We start from the raw sequence: 12,155 nt of genomic DNA, 5'->3' as shown, positions 1-12,155 counted from the left end.
GTAGGGAAAAGGAGCCTGTCAGTAAGCTCCTTACCTCCACTGATGTGATTTGGGCGTTTTTTGGACACCTCACCTGCCAGCTGAGCTGAAGAAACTGGATGCCAGGAATCAGAGTGAAAAACACGTTTCAGTAAAAAGCTGAACCATTGAAATAATGTTAATTATTATAAACAATATTTTTAAAGTTTTATTTAATATAGTCACTTAAAAATCTCTAGCAGTAGTTTGATGTTGGTTGTGTGGTAGTTCAAAACATTTATTAGGAAAGCACCCTTTTGTTGTTTCAAAGGTTCCTTATATTTCTGTTGCACATAAGGAATGCAGGATAGATATGTGTGATAACCAGTCTCCCATATGGGTGCTGCATACTGCATCTACAGGGAAAGAAAAAAAACCTGAATATTCTGCCTGTGAGGAGTTCCAAAATAAGATATTTTGTATTCCTACAAGCTGGTGGGTTTTCTACATTAAGTCTTCATACAGTCTTAATATATTTGCATGGAGTAGTGAATCTCACTTTGCAATAGTACATAAAGTTCTTTGAGAAATAACACTTATACTTGCCGCACAGGGTGATTCCAGAGTTTGTTAATTCTTCTGAAACAAAAGGGAATCACCAGAATTCTAAGCAGCACTCGGAACCCAAATTGCCTCTTGGAGAGCTATTTCTTTTTCTAGACCCTTCTTAATAAGGGAGCAGAACGTCCACTTGGAACACACTATCATTGGGGATTTGTTTTCAGAATATTATTAGTAGCATTTCAGTGAAGTGGAAACAAACCTGTGCTCTGAAAAGAAACTGGATCTTGGGGAGGGACATTCCAGTAAGAGCCATGAATTGGAATTCTACAGGGATGATACGCTATTTTAAAAAATAAATAACTTTAAAAGTTTAGTCTGTGGATAAGAATCAGAACCTGCAGATCTGAAGATATGACAGATACACTCTAGTGAACACCTAAAGCTCTGTCATATTCAAAGTGTGAAGCATGTATCTGCTGCTTGGAATTGCGAACATCGTGATATTTAGAATGCAAAAATAAGCGATTATTTCTGACTGTTTGTAATGCTGGGGCTATTTCGTTGCTATAAAGTTCGGAAACTACAGTTCTTTAGGTGCAGCCAAATCAGTTTGTTAGACTGGAGAACAGCCACAATGGACCTTGTTTTATAAAGCTTCATTGGAAGAGGAAATGGCAACTGAGGAGTCAATACCAAGTTTTTGTTCTCTTAAAATTTCCTACTGTAGAATGAAGTTAAGCCTCAAAGGACACCCTCAGTTTGATAATTGACCTACAGGAGCTGCAGTAAATCATGGCGTTCTTAGGAGGAAGAATATATGTAGCCGTTTCGCTTTGTAGTGTGTAAGGTCAGTGGTATGTGTGCTGAGGAGCCTGGCCTTTGTTTTGTGAACTGCTTTTGGGATCATTGCTCGGTCGGGTCATGGGTTCTGGTTTTCGTTCTGGAATGTCACTCAAAATAAAACAAAGCTGTGGGGAGGCAGAGGGACAGTGACAGTGGTTATACTTTGGTTAGAGACAGCAGTGGAAGAGAACCCGTCTTTCTTTTTAGCAATAGAACATCCCAAATCTGCTGGGCGTTATTCATCCCAGTTAGATTTTCAATTTACTGCCTGTAACTACCATGCAGTTGTAACAACAGTTTAGTTTAAACGAGGTGTTCCCCATTCTTCTGTTGTGAGTCCCTGGGACCTGACATACCTGAGCGCCTATGTGTGCGGGTACCGTGAGTTAGGACACCTCATCCGGGAAGGTCGCTGCGGCCGAGATCCCTGCCTAGGCAGTGACTGCCGCTGCCTTACGTCTTTGTGGTTCCTCATTTCTGCTCTGTTTTTCCTCAAGTATTGGTGTCACAAGGCAAGGATGGGATAGCTTCTGGGTGCTGGTAGGTTTGGGTTGCACAGACCCAGCATAAGCAACCCTAGTCGTGGGCTGGGAGCCCCGAACGCTGCCGTGACACCCTGATCCACTGAAGCAGTGGCCGTCCGTTTATTTTGTAGCAGCTTGTTAAATGGAAACCTGATGCAAATACTTTTTCTGCTTCTGGTTTTTTGAAGGAACTGAAGTGAAGCTAGATTCAGCACCAAGCATCACGCTCTAGATTCTTACACCTTTGTTGACTGCCTCAGTTCGGTGTGGACTTATGGGAATAATCTTCTTGCCTTTTCTCTTTTTTCCCCCTTTTTTTCCTTTAGAATTGCCAAAATGCTTTGGAATTCTTAAACGATTCAAAACCTGAAGTCGCTGAGGATACAAAATCGTAAGAACACAAGAAGCAGCAAGGAGGATTCAGTGCCAATGCAGCAACAAAAAAGACAGCCAGAGTTAGTGGAAGGAAATCTTCCTGTTTTTGTTTTTCCTACAGAACTTATATTTTATGCAGATGACCAGTCAACACACAAGCAGGTGTTGACTCTATATAACCCCTATGAGTTTGCCTTAAAATTCAAAGGTGGGTTTCTTAGGTTAAGTTCTGTTTAAGGGTTAGTTGGTGATCTTGAACAGTCCAACTATAATTCATGTAACAAATCCTATTTGTTACAAAACTGAGCTCGTGTCTTTACGTGTATCTGTTGATGAAGTTGGTGAGCTGTTAATTTGTGATTTGTTACCACTGCTGTCCTTTTTGTTGCAGTTCTTTGTACAACTCCAAATAAATATGCGGTGGTTGATGCTACTGGTGCAGTGAAGCCTCAGTGCTGTGTTGATATGTAAGTAAAAGTTGGTTGGGTTTTTTTCTAGTGTACGATATTTCAATTGTCTTAATTTCTTTAGTAAATGACAGCATGTGCGGTGTAAACTAAGGTGTATAAAGATACAATGTTTTCCTGATCCATATTCTTTTGGCCATTTGCTAGTTTTGTACTCTGGGGGAGAGGTATTACAGTATTGGAGATATTTCCTCCTTTAATTTTGTGTTTAGGCATAAATAAAATGCCGGTAAGTGCCTCCTGTAGTATAGTTTGTAAACCAGCAGTGAAAGCAGTGGGAGCCTCCTCTGAGCACTTTTTTCTTAGAAATAGCAAGAAAAGCAAGACCCCCTGGGCTGTGGTTTCTTTGTTTGCAGATTGGCAAAGTGAAAATGTATGTACTTCCCTGGGCCATGTGTAGTAAAGGTACTTTTGCCTGCCTTTCACCTCGACCACCTCTCTCGTACTCATATCCCTCCGTCTCCCCTTGTTTCTCCTGTCAGTAATAGACAAAATAAGAGCAGTTAAGTGACCACAGTGATGTATAGGGTCTGTCGGCTGCTAGAATTCAAAGTAGAGTAGAGATATAAAAATAGACTGACATTTTTTCATCTTCCCTTGGCCACATGATTTCTGTGCTGGTGTACAGATACAGCTACAGAAAGTATGAAGTGCCTAAAAGAGCAGACTGAGCTTTCTGAACAGAAATTTGCAAACACCTTCTGGAATCTCTGGCTAACAAATGGCCATATACAAAAAAACTCCACTATTCAATGATCCGTCTGTTGTCAGATAAATAATACTGCACTTGGGGGAATGGCTCTTTTCCTGTAGACTGTTTTCCTTAGGTGTAATTTTGAAAATTCTAGGGACTCGCCAAATAGAAAGGAAGTTTAAAACTAAAACGTTTCAGTGGGCAGGGGCAGCGCTCCTAAAAATGGAACAAACCAGGTCAGGCTGTACCAGGGTATCAGCGAGCTGCTCCAGTCTTTCGCAGACATTTACACAAGCTTGATTACATTTGGCTAATCTTAAACAAGTGTCTTTTATTAAATAAAAGAAAATAAGACATATGCGTGTTTCCATGCAGCGAACCCCCCATCCCATTCCAACGGCTGCTGTCTAAGGGCAGTGTTTACTGCTCGGATATGAGCAGTACTATGCAAGTATGGCCATTTGCCAGATAAACAGATATTCTACAGAGCTTCCAATTATGCAACGGTCTCTAAAAAGAAACAGGAGAATGTATCTGTTTATAAGGGTCTGCAGAAAACATCTTTTTGCTTGGCAGCAGATGCATGTTCTCATAGCACAGGGTTATGTAAAGATTCTGTTTAGGTTGGTAGTTGGTACCATGGTACTAAAAGTAGAAATAAAAATTGAAAAGGAAGTGTTAAAGGCAGAAATAAGAGTCGAATCTGCTGCTCTGATATGCTGAGAGTTGTACGGATTAGGATTGTCTGGGGGAAAAAGCCTTTTGTTTTAGTGGAGGCAGTTGCCCAGCCAGCATGCAACCCAGCTTGCCGAAAGCCTGTCAAGGACGTGCTCTTGTGACGTAAAACTATGTACGTTCCTTCAGCCCTCTCACTTGGGGGATGACCTAGTCTCTGTTTCCTCATTGAATAGTCTATTCAAACCAGATACCAGTTACAGATAACTTGGTGTGGTGTGGTTCCTTTAAAGGAAGACTGAAACACAAATACCTGTTTCTTGCAGCATTTTAATGCATATATTATCACAATTTTAAGGCTACTATCCTGTAATACTGAGGGCAGAATGATTCTTTTTCCCCCCACCCCCTCAGGAGATGGCAACCTTCTTGCAGTCGAATCACTTACATGTGGGTGTTTTTACAGATCAGCTATTTTTGTCTTAGAAATTTAGAATAGCCTTTCAGAACAAAAGTTTCCCACTTTGGAAAAAAAATTAAAATCCATGTTAACCCTAAGAGCTGATATGACTTCAAAACCTAAATGATACAGCTTTTTGATGCTAGACACGTATTTTCATAAAGAATCATAAATGCAGAGGGGAGGCAGCTGAGCAGAGCACCGCTCAGAGGTCTGTATTGCCTTTAATCAGTGTTATTTTAAAACTGTGCCTTTTGTAGGTTCCACACACTATTTTTCCCATGAAATGCCATAAAACTAGAAGGAGCACAACAACTCTCACCCTGTTCTTACTGTTGAAGCCATCTTGGTCAATGTATTCAACACAGTGGAGCAACAGAGTGGCTGCTGGACAGTGAGAAGGTTTACTAAGAGAATAACTGTCTCTCTGGCTATAGCTCGGAGGATGTGCCTACGCTGCAGCCTGAGCTGTGATTGCAGCCTGTGTAGCTACACCCAGCACAGCTCTCGGTAGCTAGTGACGTATCTGCAGCATCATGCGTTTCAGTGCAGGCTACTAAGGGTGCTCAGGGTGACTAGCTTGATGAGCAAAGCTCTGGCAGCACAGAGCTCTGCTCGTCACATCCAGATTTACTCCCTGAAAGACAGGTCAGAAATGCTTACGGAGATCCATAGCTGTCTTTGACTGCACCAAGACACGCTCTCAGTGCTGGGCTTCTGATCTGAAAATCACTTTACTCTTGTAAAGCTGACTCTTGTCTGTAGAGGGAATGAGCTTTACTTCTCAGAGAGTGTAATTGTAGAGCTTGGAGCCTGGTTTCCTAAGAAAGCTAGACTTGTGCCATCACCTGTCCAAGTGTTTGGCAGTCCTACCTTTCTTCTTCCCTTCCCTGTCCACTCCGGTCCCCCCATTAAAAAAAAAATCATTGGCTAGCATCAAAGCACTTTGAAAAAGGAGGAAACGTCTTTCAGAAAATTGGCGTTTCATGCACATTGGCAGCTAGGGCTTAGACTGAGGCAAAGGTGTGCTGGAGATAGAGAATGAGCTGGGTTTTGTGGCCAGCCACTTGGAGCATGTATATGTGGGAACCAAACAGGAGCGAGCATAAAGAGGGGCGAGAGAAGGCGAGATCCAGTCTTCAAGAGCACCGAGTGATGGAGGCGGTAATGGGGATCTGGCCTATTGCAGTGTGTCTGGGGCGGGGAGGGGAAGCAGGGAAATGCTGGGATGTAGGACACAGTGCCACAGGAGACATGCTTCTTGTTAGCTCCTCTGTTTGAAAATGTTGTTTTCCCCTGCAGTGTGATTCGTCACAGAGATGTTCGGGCTTCATACTATGGTGTGATAGATAAATTCCGTCTACAAGTGTCTGAGCAGAGCCAGAGGAAAGCATTAGGGAAAAAGGAGATTATTGCTACTCTACTTCCATCTGCAAAGGAACAGCAACAACAAAAGGAAGAGGAGGAGAAACGAATAAAAGAACACCTGGCTGAAAGTGTCTTTTTTGAGCAGACTTTGTGTCAACCAGGTAGCTGAAATCTTCTACCCCTACTCGGTTATGAGGGATGAGAAAGACTAGGCTAAAATAAGTTGCAAACTAATTCTTTTTACTTACCTCTAAGACTGCTGTCTTTATCACTGGGCAGTGGCAGTGCCCAAGAACCCGAGCTATGGCTATTCTGCTTATGCTGTCTTGGTTACTCACGACCCTTTGCTGCCCCAGTGTGTGTGGGATACCTCGGAGAGTATGTCCTCTGTTCCTCTGGTGCAGAAGGTCTGCTGCAGCCGAAGGGAATTTATCTGCAAAAGGATGGTGGTTGCTTTTTCCCTTGGGCTCTTTCAGAACATATGCCCCTTCTGAGTTCATTCCAAACCCTTAATCCTCCATTTCCTGATGAGCAGGAAATACTGCCAGAACATCTTCTGAAGTGCTGCTTGTTCTGCGCCATCTCTTTTGTCTGTCTCACAAGTACAGAAGAGCTCAGGTGCCAGCTGAAAACTCTGCGTGTTTCATACGTGAGGAAGTGAAGCAGCAGTCTTGGACAAACCTGGATGGAACAGTTAAATTGAAGTGGCAGGAGGAGTTTTAAAAAGTATCGAGTTTTACCCGACCTGAATCTAAACTGATTCTTGACAATCCACCTTCGTGTTACTTTTACTGATTTATACTGTAATGTTCTTGTCGCTGTTTTCTTTTTCACGACAAGAACAAAAATCAGTTCCAGAAAAGAGATGAACCTTCTCGAGAGTGTTCCTCTTGTTACAACCAAACTGTTTCACTCTTTAGACACAGGTTGTTGGCTGGTGAAACATCTCTTACTGAGAAAGCCCTCCAGACAGGTGTTAGTAGGATACGGCGTCGAAGGAAGCCTGTAAAGATCTCTGGGCTCACAGATCAGAGTTACTCTGATAGGTGTTCCAGTACAGAGGGTTTCAACCATGCCAAACAGTCTGATGATGGTCTTAATCCAGCTGCTAATCATCTGCTTAAAAACTCTGTTGGCTACATTATCTTGCTTGCTTACAGAAAACCAGTAAACAAAGCAGCGACAGTGTTTGCATCTAACCTGCAACCTAGAAATAACAGACCGACGGAATTAAAACAGGACACACAGTGTGAATCGCTAAGGATAGAAACACCTGACGAAAGCATTGGCTAGATTCCACTCAGTGTCAGGAATTTGTTCGAGGTTTTGGCCACCACGTTAACAGCCCTTTTCAAGGATTGCCCAGTGCCTTTGAGTAGGTTCCAGCTGTTCATCTGCAGTGCCGTGACGAGTACGAAGAGCAGTTCATCTGTGGTTTGCATTTCCTTATTCTGCTGGTACTGGGCTGTCAGAGTAGTTCACTCTCACAGCTTTTAAAGGAATGTTCAAACATTAATAACTTGTGGCATATAAACTGGTTCTGGCTGCATGCCTTTGAATGGAAGGAGGAGAACTCGTCTGGCCCAGAACCCCTGCCCTTGCTGTAGCCAGGTTTTCTTCTGGAAGTGTAAGCAGGTATCTGCCTGTGCAGCTCTTTCAGGGTGTTTTTCTGATTGATTACTAATCACTGAGTGAACACCTCAGGGGATGGAATCAGGATGCGTGGTGAAACCTCTGGCACTGCTGGAACACCCCGCTGTCACGAGGGTATCTGCACCACTGCTGGGACTGGCAGGCTCTGTTCTTCCAGGAGGGAGGGGGCTGGGAAGTCCTGTGAAAACAAGTTCCAGCATCAGGAGAGGGAGCAGCCCTCTCCGGTGCAAAATACAGAAGGTTTAGAAGGGTGGGGTTAGGAGTCGTTTTCCACCTCCTCCAAACTCCAAAGGGAAAAGAAACTCTCAGGATATTGCAGCTCCAATGGACTGCAAACATATTTGCAGAATATTTAATAGTATTAGACATTCCTCACCATCGGTTCTGTCTTGTTTTTCAGAAAACAGAACTGCCTCGTCGGGACCTAGTTTACTAACAGTCTTCCTAGGAATAGTGTGTATCGCAGCACTAATGCTACCCACGTTGGGGGAAATGGAATCCCTGGTGCCTCTCTACCTCCATTTAAGTGTGAATCAAAAGCTAGTAGCTGCTTATGTTTTAGGTGAGTAGTCTGGATTTTGTACGTGTTTTCTTGCAACTTCTGTGATCTGGGAGACTTCTCCTGCATTTGTCAGCGGCTTCAGGAAACTTGATGAAGACAAAGCGCCACATTACATTTTGTTTTGCATCTCCACTTTTTAACTTGCAGCCATAGTGATACCAGGGTACATTAGTTATTGTAAGTATTTTAGACCAGATTTTAGTTGATAGTTATTACATACAGGCCCCTACATGCTAATTTCACTGGCATTTGATGACTGGTCAGCTGTAGTCATCTGCCAACAACCTGAATGAAATGTGCTGTTTCTTACTCTTGTACTGAAATAGAGGGTGACTCTACTGCAGAACCTCCATCTCTTCTCTCCGCCTCTTCTGCTTCTCTCTCCAGCCCAGAGGAGCTGCTCTGAGAGGCTCCATTCACACCTCCTTGATAAGCAGTTGGAATAAGTGGTTGTAAACCCTTCCTAAGAGGCCACTGCCGTTCACAGTCCTGATTTCTTTCTCGTTCCTAGATTAGCAAGTGTTGATAAATTGCACATTTCATTTATTATGACTATTTTTCTGTAACTGTTTCAGATTTGCAGAGCAGTCACACTAAACTCAATCCTCCTGTCCCACTGCCTGGCAGAAATGAGGATTTAGAGGAAACAAGCTAGGCAGCTTCAGACTGATAGCGAGAGGTGAGGTTGCGATGGGAGAAGGTGCCAGTTCCTGGTGGTCAGTGCCCACCCTCGGCTGACCCGCTGACTGGTGCAAGTCAGTCTGTGGAAACCGTTTGAAAACTCGCTGTCACTCTTTGCCTGAGCCGATGGCCATGTGTTTTCAGATCAGGACCTTGCCTTGTTTTTATCTCTAGTTCTGAAAATTATGTGTTTCTGCTGGTGCCCACTACAGTATCAAGCCATTTGACTTTATACATTTCAACAGTTTAACCTGTTTCTAGAGGGGTTTGACTCCTTTGGCCGCCGCGGATTTAGCTGCTACCAAAAGACTCTTCTGCGTGCGACTGTTGACATGTAGAAAAGGGATTGCTCTTGGGAAGGTGAAACCGCTTTCTTCCGCAGCGCAGCACAGCTGGATTGCGTAGCAGGGGAGGGCCGTACCACACCAGCTGGGCTGTCTGACACTGCAGAAGTATTTGCTTTACAGAAATGAGCTAAACCCTTTATTGCCTGGAAGTCCGTATCCAAGCGGTATGGGCTGTCTGGTAACACCTTCCAGGAGCCTCTTGTGTGACAGCGTGATCGTTTGGACAACCCGAGCTAAGTCCTACAGCCGGTGTGGTAGAAGTGATGGGCTGAAGAACAACAGACCCTAAGAAACTGCTGAACTGCAGTTCCTCAGTGGATCCATTGCTTCTCTGATGGGAGGCAGCGTTACAGCGCCGTTCTGTCATGCTTCTGCCTTCACAAGCTTTATAAAGTAAATAAATTAAATCCGTTTGTAGTGGTAGGATAGTAAAACGATCTCAGAACTGTCTTTATCGGATCTGTAGGCTTTAGCTAAGCTCTCTGCAGAGAAGGGCTATGCTGTTGCCTTCATCTGAGCCTGCACGAGGGCAAGATTGCCCAGGAGCCGGTACGCGACCGGTCTGATGTCACGGAAGGTTGGAACTCAAGGAGCCCTGATGTTTTTCCATACGCCTCTTTGCCCTGTGCAATATAACTCACGGCTAAGAACTTGCAGATTTCTGCTTTTTCCTGCATCAGCACACAATTAAAGTGAACTTTTCAGTGTGTCGTGAGTAGGTTTATGAGCCCCACATTTCCTGCTTTCATCTGGTTTTAATTGTGTTTAATCTCTGTCAGAGCAGTTATTTTTTTCTCTCCCTCTTCAGAGGTCACAACAAAGAGGCTGTAGAAAGCTCCCTGTGCAGGCTGACAAGGAAGCTTAACATCTTTGTCCAAAAGTAGTCTTTGATCAGTTACTCTGCACAGAGCAGAAACAAAAACGTCCTGGAGCCTTCGCTAATCTGCCTTGCTGATGATTCAGCACTTGAATTGCGCTGCCCTGACCGGCCCCCACGGAGGCTGTTGGCCTGGGTGCTAGTAAGACACTTCTCTCAGTCAAAATCTCCACGTTAAGACTCTCCAGCAGCGAGATCGATAATTCTTGGGAGTATTTATAGCTCCTTGGACATGTAGTTACTGGATATACTGCACCTCAGTGGTTTTGTTGGGTTTTTTTAACCAGTTTTTGACTTTAGCAAAATCTGGAGCAATACTTCTAATATTTCAGTGAAGTGTACGTATAAATTCATTTTACATGTATTTATGCACTTTTTCCTTTATTTCTGGCCTGTGACAGGGTAAACTGTATTTTAAATGTTTTATTTGGTGAAATTAAAGTGTTTAGTTCTCAATTCTTGTCTTCCAGGGCTCATCACCATGGTTATTTTGAGAACATGAGCGCTGAGTTAGTAGGACGTCACACACCTTACTGTATCTTCACACCATGAACGTGGACTGCCTTGACCCCCATCTGGCGCACTAAGATGCTAGCAAACCCCTTCGGTGATTTCAATACCTGCAGAAGTGTAATATATTTTAACTGTGTATAATAATGAAAGACTCAAAGCACTGTTGGGTGCTTCTGTAACAGACAGCTATGAAATGTTCAGTGATACCTGTGAAAATAATTTCAAAAACTTTTATATCTACACCTACTGTAAAAAACCCTTATTAAAGCAACGTTTGTTATTTTTAGCCTATGTTCACATCAGTGCGTGATCACTATAAAAGCAACTGTCTTATGTAAAACGTGTGTTCGGTTTGTGGCTGTACGTGCTGAGGCTGGTGCATCACACTCTGTAACTGTACCAGAGCAACGGGAGTCATGACTAATCATTGAAGAAAATGAGAAATTTCCGTCAGTGACACTACGAAATAAACCGTGAATTTGCAAATTCCTTACGTCGTCGTTCCCAATACCTTGGCGAGCGCTCGGTTTCGTACCTGGGGAAACAATTCCCGCCCCAGCCATTTTGTATCCCGGTCGTGGGCAAAAAGACAGGTTCTCTCAGCAGCCCCTTTCCGTTCTGACGGCTGGGTGGGGGTGTGAACTAAGTGGCATGCCTGGAGGTAAGTTGAACTCACACCATCCACGAGGACAAAATTCTGCGTTTGTTCCATTCTGGAGCCCAAACGAAGCAGAGCAGCAGTGGCATTCCTTCACCTGCCCCCCCAGCTGCGGTGGGGGATTTACTTTGTTTCAGGAACTCCTGTTCGAATGCTAGTTTCATACCCACAGGACAGTTCATATTCTCTTCTGTTTCATTTGCGAGTGCTTCCCTTCATTTGACAGTTCACGGTAGTGATGTCGGGTTTAAAGATGTGTCCTCTGCGGGGCTGCTGTTCCCGCACCTGATTCAGGCACACCAGTGGTGTTCCTGAGAACGCTCTCTAATGTGCTCTGAGCTCAGTGAAGAGACACGCTGGAAATTAAACCTCCTTTCCCCCTGCGTGTTACGGGCCACCTTTCTGCTTATGCATGGAAGTACAAAGAAACCATGCAGATACCAGTGTTGCTTAAAAAAAAAAAAGATAAAAAGGTTGGATTCAAGTTGTTAATCACTCACAACATTTTTTTCTTATCTATAATACAAGTAAGTCTTTAAAGGGCAATAAAATGATACTTTTGTTAGATTCTCAGAAGAACTGAGATTGTGTCTTCTGTCAGCATCAGATGATATAGAAAAGTCGGATATTACCAGCTGTCGAGAACAACCCTCGCCAGTGTGAGACTGTTCTGGAGCCGCGTGCAGAGCCCGTGCTCACCCCCGCGCAGCCCCTATTTGGGCGGCAGCGTTTTCCTGTCACTGCAGAGCCGCGCTCTCGTAGCTTCACTGTTACCGCCCTTGATACCTACAGTGCTAACTCTGGTCTCCGTGAGATGGTTTATCCTTTGTCTCGAGGAAGGGCGAGGGGATTGAACAGGAGTTCGGGTGATAAAACTGCCGCGTGGTACTGTGGCCTGGAGGCATTTCATGTGCCCAAGCCGATGGAGAAAAAAAA

At 43.9% G+C, this 12,155-nt stretch overlaps 1 protein-coding gene across 1 annotated transcript; it reads left to right on the top strand.

Annotated features, from left to right (window-relative positions):
* Positions 1-2,215: 2,215 nt before the first annotated feature.
* On the top strand, positions 2,216-10,858 carry MOSPD1 (motile sperm domain containing 1). The gene is made up of 5 exons (XM_010145656.1): positions 2,216-2,472; positions 2,656-2,731; positions 5,863-6,089; positions 7,982-8,143; positions 10,519-10,858. Exons 1-5 carry the CDS (start codon positions 2,319-2,321, stop codon positions 10,548-10,550), a joined length of 651 nt encoding a protein of 216 aa, XP_010143958.1. The 5' UTR covers positions 2,216-2,318; the 3' UTR covers positions 10,551-10,858.
* Positions 10,859-12,155: the final 1,297 nt, after the last annotated feature.

This window comes from Buceros rhinoceros, unplaced genomic scaffold (genome assembly GCF_000710305.1).
Source record: "Buceros rhinoceros silvestris isolate BGI_N320 unplaced genomic scaffold, ASM71030v1 scaffold4241, whole genome shotgun sequence".
NCBI classification, from domain to species: domain Eukaryota; kingdom Metazoa; phylum Chordata; class Aves; order Bucerotiformes; family Bucerotidae; genus Buceros; species Buceros rhinoceros.
Note: the sequence above shows the minus strand (reverse complement) of the source record. Positions and strands in the feature narration are given on the sequence as shown.

Coding starts and splice junctions, on each gene's coding strand:
- MOSPD1 (XM_010145656.1), top strand. CDS start 2,319: ATGCAGCAACAAAAAAGACAGCCAGAGTTAGTGGAAGGAAATCTTCCT. Junction 2,473..2,655: donor GTTTGCCTTAAAATTCAAAG/GTGGGTTTCTTA, acceptor TTTTTGTTGCAG/TTCTTTGTACAACTCCAAAT. Junction 8,144..10,518: donor AGTAGCTGCTTATGTTTTAG/GTGAGTAGTCTG, acceptor CTTGTCTTCCAG/GGCTCATCACCATGGTTATT.